At 41.7% G+C, this 14,101-nt stretch overlaps 1 protein-coding gene across 3 annotated transcripts in view; it reads left to right on the top strand.

The window, feature by feature from the left end:
• UNC79 (unc-79 subunit of NALCN channel complex) overlaps window positions 1–14,101 on the top strand; it is a 207,326-nt gene that overhangs the window by 174,391 nt on the left and 18,834 nt on the right. For all 3 annotated transcript variants that reach the window (XM_077780866.1, XM_077780865.1, XM_077780867.1), the window contains 5 exons: window positions 119–196; window positions 7,235–7,324; window positions 9,364–9,539; window positions 10,467–10,653; window positions 12,125–12,322. In XM_077780866.1, the coding sequence (XP_077636992.1) occupies window positions 119–196; window positions 7,235–7,324; window positions 9,364–9,539; window positions 10,467–10,653; window positions 12,125–12,322 (729 nt within the window). The remainder of the gene's footprint in view (window positions 1–118; window positions 197–7,234; window positions 7,325–9,363; window positions 9,540–10,466; window positions 10,654–12,124; window positions 12,323–14,101) is intronic.

Raw genomic sequence — 14,101 nt, 5'->3', positions numbered from 1 at the left:
AGGGAAGATTGTCACGGGAGTAAACACTAATGAATTTAGGCCAAGTTAATAAAACTATAAATAACTTATTACTGTCCAAGTGCTCTTAAAAGTAATTATGCTTTCAATTTCTTATTAGTTTATTTGTGCAGATGCTGGAACCAAACTAGCTGAGTCCACAATCCTGAGCAAGCAGATGATTGCCTCCGTACCTGGAGTAAGTCCTGACTGAATTAATCGTCTACATTTTGCATTTCTTCTCATTTCCCCATTTGGTTAAAGAGGTATTTTTGGCCTGTGCCCTGGTTCATTTTTGATAGAACAAATACTGTAAAATTGAAGACATGTTAGCATTTTTTTAAAAAGAGAGGTAGTGAAAATTTAAATTAATCCCAGGCCCTGGAAACTTTTAATTCCAGGAAACATGAGTAAAATTGAAGCAGCCAGTTGAGGGGAGGAGAGAAATTACAAGACATACAAAATAGATTTGATTTAGTTCAATTTTTCCAGAATCAATTTTCTTATACTGGCTCCTGTTAACCAATTTGATTTAACTACTGCCAGAAAAAAATAAGCATTGTGATACTTTGTTTTTCTTTACAATATTTCCTCGGAAATTTAAAAATTCCCTTGTTATCAACTAGTGAACTATTTGGCAAAATAGTTTAAGATTCTCACTGAAGGGCTAAGGATGAGAAACCACAATAACATTGATAGCAAGTTGACTACAATGAAACTCAGAAACTTTATAGATATTAATTGTTCACTGAAAAAAATTAAATTTTTAGTAGAGAAAATTAAAAAAAAAAAGAATCAGCTAGAATCCCTCTGCCTTACAATGAGAACCATTGCTTTGGAAATTTTTTTCATTTTTTGATCTATTCAGTGTGCTAATTTGCTTATTTCCATATTGTTAGAAGTATATTTACTTTCCAGTTTCATTTCTGGTCTATATATATTCCTACAAAGGCCATCATCATGTTTATTTTGAGGTATATCCTTGGCATAAAGTCCTTAGAGAGTAGGATTATCTTGATGGTATGTATTTTCATATTGTTTTCTAAAAGGCTTTTATTTATTTACATAGTATACCAATTTTACCCATAATGCTAAGCATTATATTTCTAAAATACTGTTTATTTAAATTTTTTGGTGTGGAGAAATTTTATGACCAAGGAAAAATAGTAATTCAACCCAGAGATAATTTTATGGCCAACATATTAATGTTTTGTTTTTGTTTTGTTTTTTTTTTTACTTTTTCTATGCATTTTTTTTAAACATAGTTCAAACCATAGTATATAAATGTGGCTTTGGCTTCATCTGTTATAAGCATTTTCCCCAAAGTTTGATGGCTGCAGAGTTATTACCTCATGTGAATGTACCATTAAATAGTGGTTAAGTGTACGGGGGTTAGACCCACACCAGAGTTTGAGGTCTGCCATTTACTAGCTGTGTGATCAGGAAAATTATTTAACCTACGATTCTTGATTTGTATTATCCATGGAATGAGATATGAAAGGTCCCAATGTCTAGTTTGAGGACTGAGTGAGATAGTGTATGCAAAGCATATTAGCATAATACCAGACATATAGCAAATGCTAAATAAACATTACCTATTACAGATAATGTTAAGAAACATTAATTGTGTGTATTTTTATTTTCAATATTCTGCAATTGTAACTAATGTATGAGAAACATCTTTGTGTTTAAATCTTTGTCCATGTTTGAGACTATTGTTTTAAAATGGATTTTGGGGAATAGAATTACTAGACCATGCTTTTTAAATTAAAAAAAAAATGTTTATTTATTTTGAGAGAGGGAGTGTGTGCGTGAGCAGGGAAGCGGCAGAGAGAGAGAGGGAGAGGGAGAGAAAGAATCCCAAGTGGGCTCGGCACTGACAGAGGGGGCTTGATCCCACAAACTGTGAGATCATAACCTGAGCCAAAATCAAGAGTTGGACGCTTAACTAGACTATGTGTTTTGAAAGAGCCACCCAGGTGCCCCTAGACTATGTGTTTTTAAAGAGCTCTTAATAGTAGTTAGGGTGACCGTGAGAGACTCCTGAATGCCGAGAACAAACTGAGGGCAGTTGGGGGTGGGGGGGAGGGGAAGGGAGGTGATGGGCATGGAGGAGGGCACTTCTTGGGATATGCACTGGGTGTTATATGGAAACCAACCTGACAATAAACTATTAAAAAAAATAGTAGTTAGGGTAAAGAAAGATGCCATGTGATGAGTTCCCAGCCACTTAGCACACAGAACGTTTATTGTTTGCCTATATAAAGTTTAAATGGGTATCCTGATTAGGAGGAGGAGGACTTTCAAATGAAAGTTTAGAGGTCAGGTTCCTTCTGCCATGTGCAGCCCTCTGCAATCAGCTGGTGGCTAGGGAAAGAGAAGAGAATATGGTACATTGGAAGGTTCCTGGGGCCAGGTCTGAATGTTGTCTTTTTCTTCTACTCCCATCTCATGGGCTAGAACTGGCATATGGCCACACCTAACTGCAAGGGATGATGGGAAATCTGGTTTAGGCACATGCTAGGGAGGAAGAGAAATGGTACTATGAGCACTTAGCCAGTCTCTACTGAACACTCACTAGTTTCCGTATTGTTTAATCCTTTATTTTTTTTTAAATATTTTTATTTATTTCTAGGAGAGAGAGAGAGCGTGAGCAGGGGAGGGTCAGAGAGGGAGACACAGACTCCGAAATACGCTCCAGCCTCTGAGCTGGCAGTCAGCACAGAGCCCAACGCGGGGCTCGAACCCATGAACCGCGAGATCATGACCTAAGCGAAAGTCGGACGCTTAACCGACTAAGCCACCCAGGCCCCCCTTGTTTAATCCTTTAAAACTCAGCATATGCCACCTCTGTGATAGCTTAAAAAATAATATTCCTGAAAAATAAAAGTTTTATTGAAATCAACAAGTAAAGACGTTGATTTCCGATAACATCCGATAACATCCGAACATTCCGATAACAAAGAAAAAGCAAAAAGAGTTATAGGGGTGCCTGGGTGGCTCAATCGGTTGAGTGACTGACTCTTGATTTCGGCTCAGGTCATGACCTTACAGTTTGTGAGACTGAGCCCCGCATGGAGCTCTGCATTGACAGCATGGAGCCTGCTTGGGATTATCTCTTTGTCTCTCTCTCTCTGCTGTCCCCTGCTTGCATGTACACACTATTTCTCTCTTTCACTCTCTCTCTCTTCACCTCTTGAAAACAAATAAATAACACATTCAAAAAAAGTTATAAGATCCATATATGGAAACTTTTCCAATGACCAATAAGCCATTCAAAATCTACCTCTTACCCTCACGAGTAACTCAGTGAACTATAAATTAATATAAAGTATTAAAATATTTAAAAATATAAAATTAAAATCAGCTAGCAACTCAACAGGTTTTTCTTAATGATTGACGTTATTGATGTGTGAAACAAGCATTCTTATGAACTGCTGGTGGTAGTGAAAATTGGTACAACTTTGCTGAAGAACAGTTTGATAATTTACCTCCAGTAATATATTTGAGAAAATAATTTAATACATATATAAGGAATATATTTATTAAAGCAGTATTTAAAATGGTAAAAGTATGGAAGCAAAATTAAGATCTAATACTGGCATATTGTTTTTTTTAAACTTTTAAAATTTGAGTGTAGCCAACACACAATGATACATTAGTTTCTGGTGTACAATGTAATGATTGCACAAGTTTATGTTACACCGTGCTCACCCCTAAGATAGCTAACATCTGTCGCCATACAACACTATTACAATATCATTGACTATATCCTTTATGCTGTGCCTTTTATTTCTGTGACTTCTTCATTTCATAACTGGAAGACCGTCTCCCATTCCTCTTCATTCATTTTGCATACCCTCACCCTTCTCTCCTCTGGCTACCATCAGTTTGTTCTGTGTTTATAGGTCTGATCCTGCTTTGTGTTTGTTTGTTTATTTATACTTCCTTGTTATTTTAGAGTCCACGTATGAGTGAAATCATTTGGTATTTGTCTTACTCAGTCTGCCTTATTTCACTTAGCATTATACCTCTAGGTCCATCCATGTCTCAAATGGCACAATCTCATCCTTTTTATGGCTGAATAATATTCCATTCCACATCTTCCTTCTCTTTTTATCTATGGGTGAACATTTAAGTTGCTTTCATATCTTCGCTATTATAAATAATGCTGTAAACATAGGGGGCGGGGTGCATATGTCTTTTTGAGTTAACGTTTTTGCTTTCTTTGGGTGAATACCCAGTAGAAGACTTTTTGGATCATACAGTGTCTCTATATTCAGTCTTTTCAAGAACCTCCACACTGTTTTCTATAGTGACTGTACCAGTTTACATTCCCACCAACATGACACAAGGGTTCCTTTTTCTCCACGTCCTCAGCAACCCTTGTTACTTCTTGTCTTTTTATTTTTAGCCATTCTGACAGGTGTAAAGTGATATCTCATTGTGGTTTTGATTTGTATTTCCCTGATGATGAGCCAGGTTGAGCATCTTTTCATAGTCTGTTGGCTATCTGGATGTCTGCTTTGGAAAAGTGTCTGTTCATGTCTTCTGCCCATTGTAAAATCAGATTGTCCTTTTTTTTTTTTTGGTGTTGACTAACATTAGTGTATTGTTTAAATAAAGTAAGGTACATCTATGAAATAGACTATTATGTGGCTACCACATCAAGTTCTCAAAGAGTAATAATTGGAAAATGTTTATGATGGATTTAATTTAAAAGCAGGTTAGAAAAAAACTATGTCAGCCTTATGAAAATTATATGTATATGTGTATGTTATATGTGTTCAAAACACGTTGGAAGGAAATATCAGGGGTGGCTGTTTCACAGATGGAGGACAGGAATTAGGACTATGTGATTTTTGTTCATTTCTATTTTCCGAGTTTTTCACAACTGAGCATGTGTTTCTTACAATCGAAGAAACATAACTTTAAAATCAGACATAAGTTTCAAGGAAGAATTGGGTGGGATTCACTTGCATTCGTGTTTTTGAGTTTAGAGTGCCTTTTCAATACCTTATCATCAGTTTTCTATTGAAACAAATATAGGCCTTTGAAAACAAGTGGAGCTTGACTCCTTTTCTTTTTTGTAAACAACACACCAAGGTTATGCTTATGTTCTGTGAAATAGAAAAAAAAAGGGGGGATTGGAAATTATATGCTTTGTTTTATAAGTATAGATGGCTCCCCAAAGTAATGCTGTATTTAAAGGCTTTTATCAGATGTAGATCCCATCTCTGGAGCAAAAGTAACCGAATATTAGTAAATTCTTTGCTCTTATTCTTTGAAATTCAAAGTGAAAAGACAAATATTGAATAATACTCCAAGTAATTATTTTCTTTGACATTTGCCTAGTTGAAATGATATAAAATGCTTCCTGTGAAAGAATCAAATCCCTTTCAAGAAATTAAAGAACAGAGTATAGGCTCCTGTTTGCATGACATGTGAAAGGTCAGAGAAAATGGAATAAATCAGAGGGAAATCCTTTCTTGCACCAAAGGATTAATATTCCAAAAGCAAGAACACAATAACCTTTTATAATTCCTTCACTTGATGTAAATTAAAAGAAGAAAACCTTAGAACATATGAAATGCTTGGAAAACACTCTGACGGAACCACCAATGACCTGATTTTACTGTTTGTTATCCTGTCAGAGGAATTGACAGGCGTAACATTGTAGAAGAGATAGAAGGTGATACAGTTCAGGGCTGTGCAGATTTACATGAATATGGGGAAATGAGAGCCACTGGGTGAGCTAGTTAAGTATCTAATGTTCCAGATTTTCCAAAAGAAAGCTAAGAAAGGCCTTAGCATAGTATTCAGATGGCTTCAAAGACGGCCTCCTTTTGAGCCACATTTCACCCGGCCTGATGCGTGGGTTTTCTCCTACAGCTTTGATGTGGCAGTCTGCCCGTTCGGCTTCCTTTTCTTTGCTTCTAATCCTAAACTCACTGCACTGCCCTGGGCAGGTTTCTGTCATTTAATAACCAGAGACACAAGTATGCTTTCTTTGCCTTTAAAACTTCCCAAACATGCTGCCGGTGCGTGTGGGGAAGTTGATCATTTCTTTTTTTTTTTTTTCCTGCTTTATCCCTAGCAAGAACGCAGCCATCACACGTTTTTCTATTTAATAGACGCCTGCTGTGTGTAAAGAGTTAAATTGTAAATGACTTGAATAGAAGAATTTTTGAGCCTTGCAGCAAACATGATGTTTGTTTATATGCTTTTCTTTTTTGATGGAAAAAAAGATTCGAGATTCTGGTGTTAGAATTAGGTGGCACGTATTTTATGTGTATCTAAGACTCCCCAGAGTGATAGGGGTGACTGTAATTTTAAAGTGGTTCATGTCATAAAGACTCTGATCCTAATGGCTTTATATAGGATACGTCTGTGTATCCAGACCAGTTTAAATTTTTTTAATGTTTATTTATTCTTGGAGGGGAGGGGCAGGAAGAAGGAGAGACAGGATCAAAGCAGGCTCCAGGCTTTGAGCTGTCAGCAAGAGCCTGATGCGGGGCTCGAACCCATGAACCGTGGCTTAACTGGAGCCCCCAGATCAGTTTATAAACAAGCAGACAGGGTCACTCTGTCGGTTGAGTGTCCAACTCTTGGTTTCAGCTCAGGTCATGATCTCACAGTTTGTGAGTTCATCCCCACGTCAGACTGTGCGTTGACGGTGCAGAGCCTGCCTGGGATTCTCTCTCTCTCCCTCTCTCTCTGCCCCTCCCCTGCTCATGCTCTCTCTTTTTCTCTCTCAAAATAAAAAACACAAAAACAAAAACAGATGGGCATCGAGGAAGAGCACTTGTGGGGACGAGCACTGGGTGTTGTATGTAAGCGATGAATCACAGGAATCTACTCCCCAAACCAAGAGCACACTGTACACACTGTGTTAGCTAGTTTGACAATAAATTATATTCAAAACAAAAACAAACAAGACAAAAGCAAGCAAAAGAAATCAGTTAGATCACCCAGTGCGGGGGGGGGAAAAAGGGTGTTAACTCTGCCTAGCCCAGGCTGCCCCTGTTTCTTAGCTCTTCACCACAAACCTTTTATCAATTTTTGTCCAAACTGCGGGCAGACGGTGACAGACTGTGGAGAGTAATGGAGTGAGTCAGAACCCCAGATTTATGAAACAGCTCGTTAGTAAGCAGTGTGAAGTCAGAACAAGACAGGGACCACAGTCAGGGCCAAAGTGAAGGCAGAGGGCCCACCTGGTGGTGTCGTTGTGTTTCAGTGTGGGACAGCCGCGATGGAGTGTGTGAGGCAGTACATCAACGAGGTACTGGACTTCATGGCGGACATGCACACCCTCACCAAGCTGAAGGTAAAAGGGCTTGCTTACACTGCTCGCTTCTCCCATGAGCAAGACACAGAGGCGGTTGTAGGGAATTACGCAGACCAACGGAATTTATTGTTATCTGGGGCGTCGAGTTGGCTGTGGCGCTCCCTAACAAGTCCCTGTCTCGGGAGCCTGGAGAACTGAGTTCAGCCTGTGCAAGAGGGAAAAGGAAAGAAAAGGCTGTTTGCATGGCAGGAGTTCTGTGCATGGCTCTACTTTTGCCATTCATTCAGTTCTCCCGGTGTCCCTGTCAAAGTGTCCCCATTCCACAGATGTAGAAACTGAGGCCTGGGGTGGTGCAGTGATTCGTGCTCAGGGTGGCGCTACTGATAAGTGGTGGAGTCAGGGTGGGCCTAAGACTGTAGCGGCTCCAGATCATTCTCTTTTCACAGTGCCACGTGGTATCATTTAACTACCTTTGAGCCTCAGTTCCCTCATCTGCGACACAAGCCTAATATCTACCTTTGCCAGTTGTTACGGGGTTTGATGTGGCACAGTGCATGCAAAGAGACTTTTGTAAACCAGAACACATTATGCAAACATAAGCCTTCCATGGTTATCTGCATCAGAGCTCTCTTCTTCGAGACAATAATTAAAGACAAGGGATGGAGCAAAATCTGATTTGCAAGTGGGCGAGATCCCAGCGAAGTTGTCGAGCTTATTGACTGAGTGCTTTGCAGGGTGGGATGAATTGCAGATGTAAGTCAACTTCCCTGCTGTGAGTTGACTAGGGACCTGAAAGACTGATAGTCTGAGAGATTTGGGGAAGGCCCTGGACAGAGGGCAGAAGAGAAAGCAAACACGGTCCAAGGAGCAGCCAGATGGCAACCTGGCACTAAATGATCCCTTTTTGATAAATAGGATCTAGTCATCCCAGAAGCTCATCAGCTACAAATGAGGTTCCTCCATCGCCTAACTCAGTTTCTAGACTCTGTTCAGAAGATCCAAGTGCCTCTTGGGATAGGCATGGATTTGCAAATGCTGGGTAGAAAGTAGAACCGGAATTTAAGCTGGTGACTTCTCACAGCATCTGAACCCAGTCATTCCTAAGTAAGCACCCCTGGTACTTGACCGCGCACTGGTTACTGAGTGCGGAATCTGGTTGCCCATGTTCAGATGACTTTGGCATCAAGTGTCAACAGAAGGAGACCTCACTACCGAAACAGATTAGCTAGCTCTGTAACCACTTCCAAAATACAGAGAAAACAGAAAGAAGGATCCATGATGATCAAAAGGTCGGGGACCAGAGATATAACCCAGCCCTCTGATTTCACATAGATTAGGAGACAGATCAGAAAGGCCAAGTGGCAAGTGGCCTAAACTGGGGCTGAAGCCTAGATCTCAGTTTCCATTTCAGTGCTCTGTCCACTAAGCCACCCTGAGAAAAGGAATTTTTCTACATTGATTCAACAAATATGTACCAAGCACAAGCACCTCTAATGTGCCTGGCATTGTTCTGGGCAGGTAGGGATACAACAATAAGCAAAAAGACACAGTAGCCATGCTCATTTAATTTACAGTCTGGTAGTGGGGTGCCAATTTTAATGGAAATCTCATACAAGATAAAGCAAAATCATAATTGCTATGGAGGAGGGGTACACGGTGATATAGGAGCTTCTAATAGGTCAGGGAAGACTTCCTGGAGGAAGTGACACTTGAGCCGAAATCTGAACAATGAATAGCAGTTAATTAGGTGAAGCGAGGCAGGAACAGTGTTTTGGGCAGAGAGACTAGCCCAAGCAAAGGCCGGTAATGGGAAGGAGCCAGTGTAGAGGGGATGAAGGGGTAAGATGCAGAGGTCTACAGTCGCTAGATCATCCCAGGCTTTTTAGGCCACGCTAAGGAATCCCCCCTCCCCCATTTTATCCTAAGAACAATGGGAAACCACTGAAGTTGGTTAAATAGACTGTATACTTGGGAGCGGTGATAGAAGGTAAGGGAATGACAACCCGATCTTTTTAAAGAGTGACTAGGAATTTTCCAGGTACTCGGCCACAGCCACGAAATGCCGTTTGTTTTTGCAGAGCCACATGAAGACCTGTTCCCAGCCTCTGCATGAAGATACGTTTGGTGGACACCTCAAAGTCGGGCTGGCTCAGATCACAGCCATGGAAATCTCACGGGGCAACCACAGGGATAACAAGGCTGTGATTCGCTACCTGCCATGGCTCTATCATCCCCCTTCCGCCATGCAGCAAGGGTAAGGCCCTTTTTTATTTTAGCAGTGAGGGTCAGCAAGTCAGGGAACCACCCTGAGTTTTCTGGGACTCAGTAAGAGCAAATGAATGCCTTGAAGATGTATGGGAGTGCAGTGTGGTCGGTGGGGGAGGAGGGAGGTGAGCCACACCCTCATGCTTGCTGACCTGGCAGCATTTTTGACCATGAGCACGCGTGCTACGCTGCCAGTAAGAGGAACTTGCCCTCCTACGAAGACCTCGGCCGTGTATTGATGGATGATGAGAACCTGGAGCTTAGAAGTGCAATTTTAACTCTTAATTTCAACTAGTTAGATAAATCAATAGGTGTTTATTGAGCACTTACATAGCTTCTGCCTTCAAGGAGCATGTTGGATTGCAGCTGGAGCAGAATCCCTGGCAGGAGGAAGTAGAGCGCAGCCAGGCAGGAAGGGAGGGGCGCATGGCTGCTCTGCGTGCGCCCTCCATTTCGCTCCGTCAGCTCCCTCGCTAGAGGGAGGGCTTGGAGTTGGGGGTAAGGAGGGCAGAGGGCAGCGGGAGACAATGACTACGGGCAGGAAAATGGGTGGCCTGTATGTCAGGTCTCCGCCTCTATTCCTTCCCCTCTAGTGCGATGTCAGACTTTCTAAAGGGAAGAAAGGAAAGAGGTTAGACAAAGAAGCTCATCAGGAAGGTACCCAGGTTGATGGAAGAATGATTCTGAATCCCGTGTCACCAGAAGCTGCTCTTTGCTCAAGCAGCTAAGGTCCCGGATTAGATCGGGCGAGCAGAAAAACAGGTGCATCATTTTGTTGGCACCGTCACCTGGGTGTTTTATTGTATGTGATCGCCTATAAAACCACACTTTTGATGCCATCAGTAAGCAGTTGGTGAGCGCCCAACAAAACAGAAACCATAAAAAATCGCCTTTAACACCTCCTTCTACTCGATAGGCCGAAAGAATTCATTGAGTGTATCTCCCGCATCCGTCTGCTGTCCTGGCTTCTCCTGGGCTCCCTCACTCATAATGCAGTGTGTCCAAACGCCTCCTCCCCGTGCCTGCCCATACCTCTGGATGCCGGCTCTCATATTGCAGACCATCTCATTGTCATCCTGATTGGATTTCCAGAGCAATCAAAGGTGAGCAGTTTCTCCAACCTTAAGACCATAGGCATCAAAATCGCTAATGGAAACCCTTACCAGCCTTTTATGTTTCTTCTGAGAAGAAAATGCATCTTATCACTTGCCCCCTGTGGATGTTATGAAAGCAGCTTTGTGCTAATGCCTTATTTAAAGTTGTTTAAATTCCCCCCACTATCTTTTCTTCCCCCTTAAATTGTCCTTGTTTACTTTTATAAAGATAAATTATGGAGGCAAGCAAGAGTTAGCTTCCTAGGCATCTCTGTCACAAAATAATGAAGAGAAATAAAAGGCTAGAAATATAATAAAAATCCCATGATCAGTTTTTGGAACCAAATATGAATTGGAGGGAAATTTTTGCTCTAATTTTTCATGCACTGTCTTTTCAACTCACATCTCTAGAGATAGATACATAAAGATACAAAATGAAAATAAGAAGGCCAGTTGGGAACTCACTAAAGCGCTCACTGGAATCATCTACACAGAGGAACTTTGTAAATTGTAGAGACAGATGATGTGCTTAAGGGAATAAAGTAAACCCAAGGCAGGCATCAGTCATGAGCCAGTGTAAGCAAACCAGACACGCTGATACTAATCAGCTAAGAGAAGCCAAGGGCCCTTCACGAGCTTAGGCAAGTTCTGGGAAGTCAGGGTGGGTTTGGGAGCAGCTGGGATGTGGGCCAGAGCAAGCTGACTCTGTAGTCAAGTAGAGAACCATCCAAGTGGCCTAAATGATGTTTGCAAAAGGGATCAGGCCGTCCGTTCCTAGTATTTCGAGACAGAGCTGTGTTTGATTCCTAACAATGGTACTTTGTCATTTGTGACCTTGACCTTGTGACCTCTCTGAGCTCCAGTTTTTCACCTGTCAAAGAGACTAGCAGATGGTTTGAGAATTATAGAAGTGATCTTTGGAAAGTCTTTAGCACAGTGTCTGGGACCTCGTAGGTACTTGCTCAGTCGGTACTCACCGCTAGTAGTTATACTGTCTTTGTTGCTGCCATTTCAACTAAGTGGTGATAGTATAATGAGTAAGTGCTGGGCAGTGTGCTCAGCTATGTCACCAGGTTCCTCCTAACTCCAGCTCTTTGAGGAGGGTGCTATCATCCCCATGTTACAGGCGAGGAAACACCCCAACATGGTAGAATGGTTATTGTCCCTGATCTAGTTGAGTGATGAGAATGTCATTGTCATTAACAGGCAAAGGGGTGGGTTATGTTCTGCAAACCAAGGTGCCTTCTCTTTGGAAAGAGGCTTTGTTCTCTCAGCACACTCCCACTGACCAAGCGGAAAGCAGATTGCTTAAGGTGGTGAATCACGAATACGTAACTCATAGAGAACTCCTTCAGCCTCCGATCTCTGGAAGTAGATGCGCTTTGGCCATGCTTCTCAGGAGGCCAAGGCCGTGCAGGATGGGGCCTGTGGAGCACCGTAGCCCACTGAAATGTAACAGCTCCTGTCTCCTCCTTTTCAGACCTCCGTGCTGCATATGTGTTCTCTCTTCCACGCATTTATCTTTGCTCAGCTCTGGACCGTATATTGCGAACAAAGTGCCGTAGCTACAAATGTCCAAAGTCAGAATGAATTCAGCTTCACGGCCATCCTGACCGCGCTGGAGTTCTGGAGCAGGGTGACACCCAGCATCCTTCAGCTGATGGCTCACAACAAAGTGGTGAGTCCACGAGTTCGTTTCCCATCTTGGATAAAAGATGTAACCCACACCCAGCCCTCACATTGCATGCTCTTTAAGGATTTCAATTGTAATATTACATCAATGGATCGGTGGGTTTTTACATTATAAGCTGGATGTTCTGCTTGTGTAATAATTTTGATGAAGAACAGAGCAAGCAAATAAGTCTAGTAAAAACAACTTTTGTTTGCTCCGCTTAGGGCCAAAAAAAATTTTTATATGAAACTTCTATGTTTAAGGGTTGTTTTGTCCTATAAAGTCCAAAGGAGATTCATATTATTTTTGGATTCCAAGGCAATTTGGAAACCCCCTAGCCAATTGGGTCACCCTTTGGTGGTATTTAAGAGCAGACCAGCCACACATAAAGGGTTGTTTTGTGCTATCAAGTCCAAAGGAGATTCATATTATTTTTGGATTCCAAGGCAGTTTGGAAAAATCCTAGCCAGTTGGGTCACCCTTTGGTGGCACTGAAGAGCAGACTAACCACACATGTTCATTCTTCCCAGGCCTCAAACCCTGAAAAGGGCCTTACCTTTTTGAGTTGCCCTAGGAAGACCTGAGCCTCCGTTTTCAAATCCAGTTCAGTTTTAATTAGAATGGCTCACCAAGAGAGGGGCTGCTCTGAACCTCACTGGAAAATATCCGAGGTATTGTTAGCAGGAGCCCACTCCATTGAACATGCTTGGATTAGTCCTTTGAAGTCAGGCTTGGAAGGTCTATGGAAGGAATTTACAAGGAAATCCTTTGTTACTTTGGAAGAGGATTCTCAGTGGAGAAAGCAACAGTTAGTATCTTGGTCATGGGGGCTTTATCAGGTGAGTTCTCCTCTGTGAGGGGCAGGGGATCAGGAAGAACATCATATCCATGATCCCAGTGTGCCCAGCAACCCAGCAAGGCACCATCCACAAAAGACATAACAGAAATGACTTTTGATTGATTGATACTACTCTTAAGAAATAACTTTCTTTCAGCTCTAATTGGAAAGGGGATTTTTATATTTCCTTTAGTGAAGCACTTCCTTTTCTTTAGAGAAGCAGATGTTATGAGGCAATTCTGTATGGAGAGAGGTATTTTAGCTCAATTTAGAGGAAATTTATGTGACAATTTTAGGGTGCACCAGCAGTTCTGAGAAACATTTATTGGATCATAGAGTCTGAGACTAAAGGAGAACTTGGAGATCAAGCATTCTGTTATTTTACAGACAGTGAAACTAGGGACTGAAATAGAGATTCAGTTTCATTCTGTTGTCATTAGTTTTTTGACGCCCTTGATACCTCTACTCCAAATCTCTTTGGTATATATAAATGTTAGAAATGAACCTGATACAAATGAGTTTTGTATAAGTAATGCTCCTAATGGATTTGAGTTCATTTTCTTCTGAAAAATGTGTTAAAAACTATGTACGCCGGTCTGGCAAAACCCCCTTGGAGTGTTTAAAATCCAGCCTTCGGAATTTCTGATCAAGGACTTTTGAACCGTCATCAACGTGGCTACCTTGTTCCATGGAGAACAAGCCACACAGACAGGCGTGTAATAAACTAAACAGCCGCTCCAGGCGGAGAAATTGTGGGAGAAGGGTCAAGATGGAGAAAAGGACATCAGCCCAAGTTCTGGAGGTGGAAGGAGGGAAGCCGAAGGCATTTGTCCTCTGCTATGAATCACACACGGCGCAGATTAGCGAGATCAGCACCCGAATTGGCAGCCCGGAGTTAGATAAGGAAGGCATGACAATTGAAGCCTTTTAAAGCCACTTTCTAGTTG

This window comes from Crocuta crocuta, unplaced genomic scaffold (genome assembly GCF_008692635.1).
Source record: "Crocuta crocuta isolate KB4526 unplaced genomic scaffold, BGI_CrCroc_1.0 scaffold299, whole genome shotgun sequence".
Classification (NCBI taxonomy): domain Eukaryota; kingdom Metazoa; phylum Chordata; class Mammalia; order Carnivora; family Hyaenidae; genus Crocuta; species Crocuta crocuta.
Note: the sequence above shows the minus strand (reverse complement) of the source record. Positions and strands in the feature narration are given on the sequence as shown.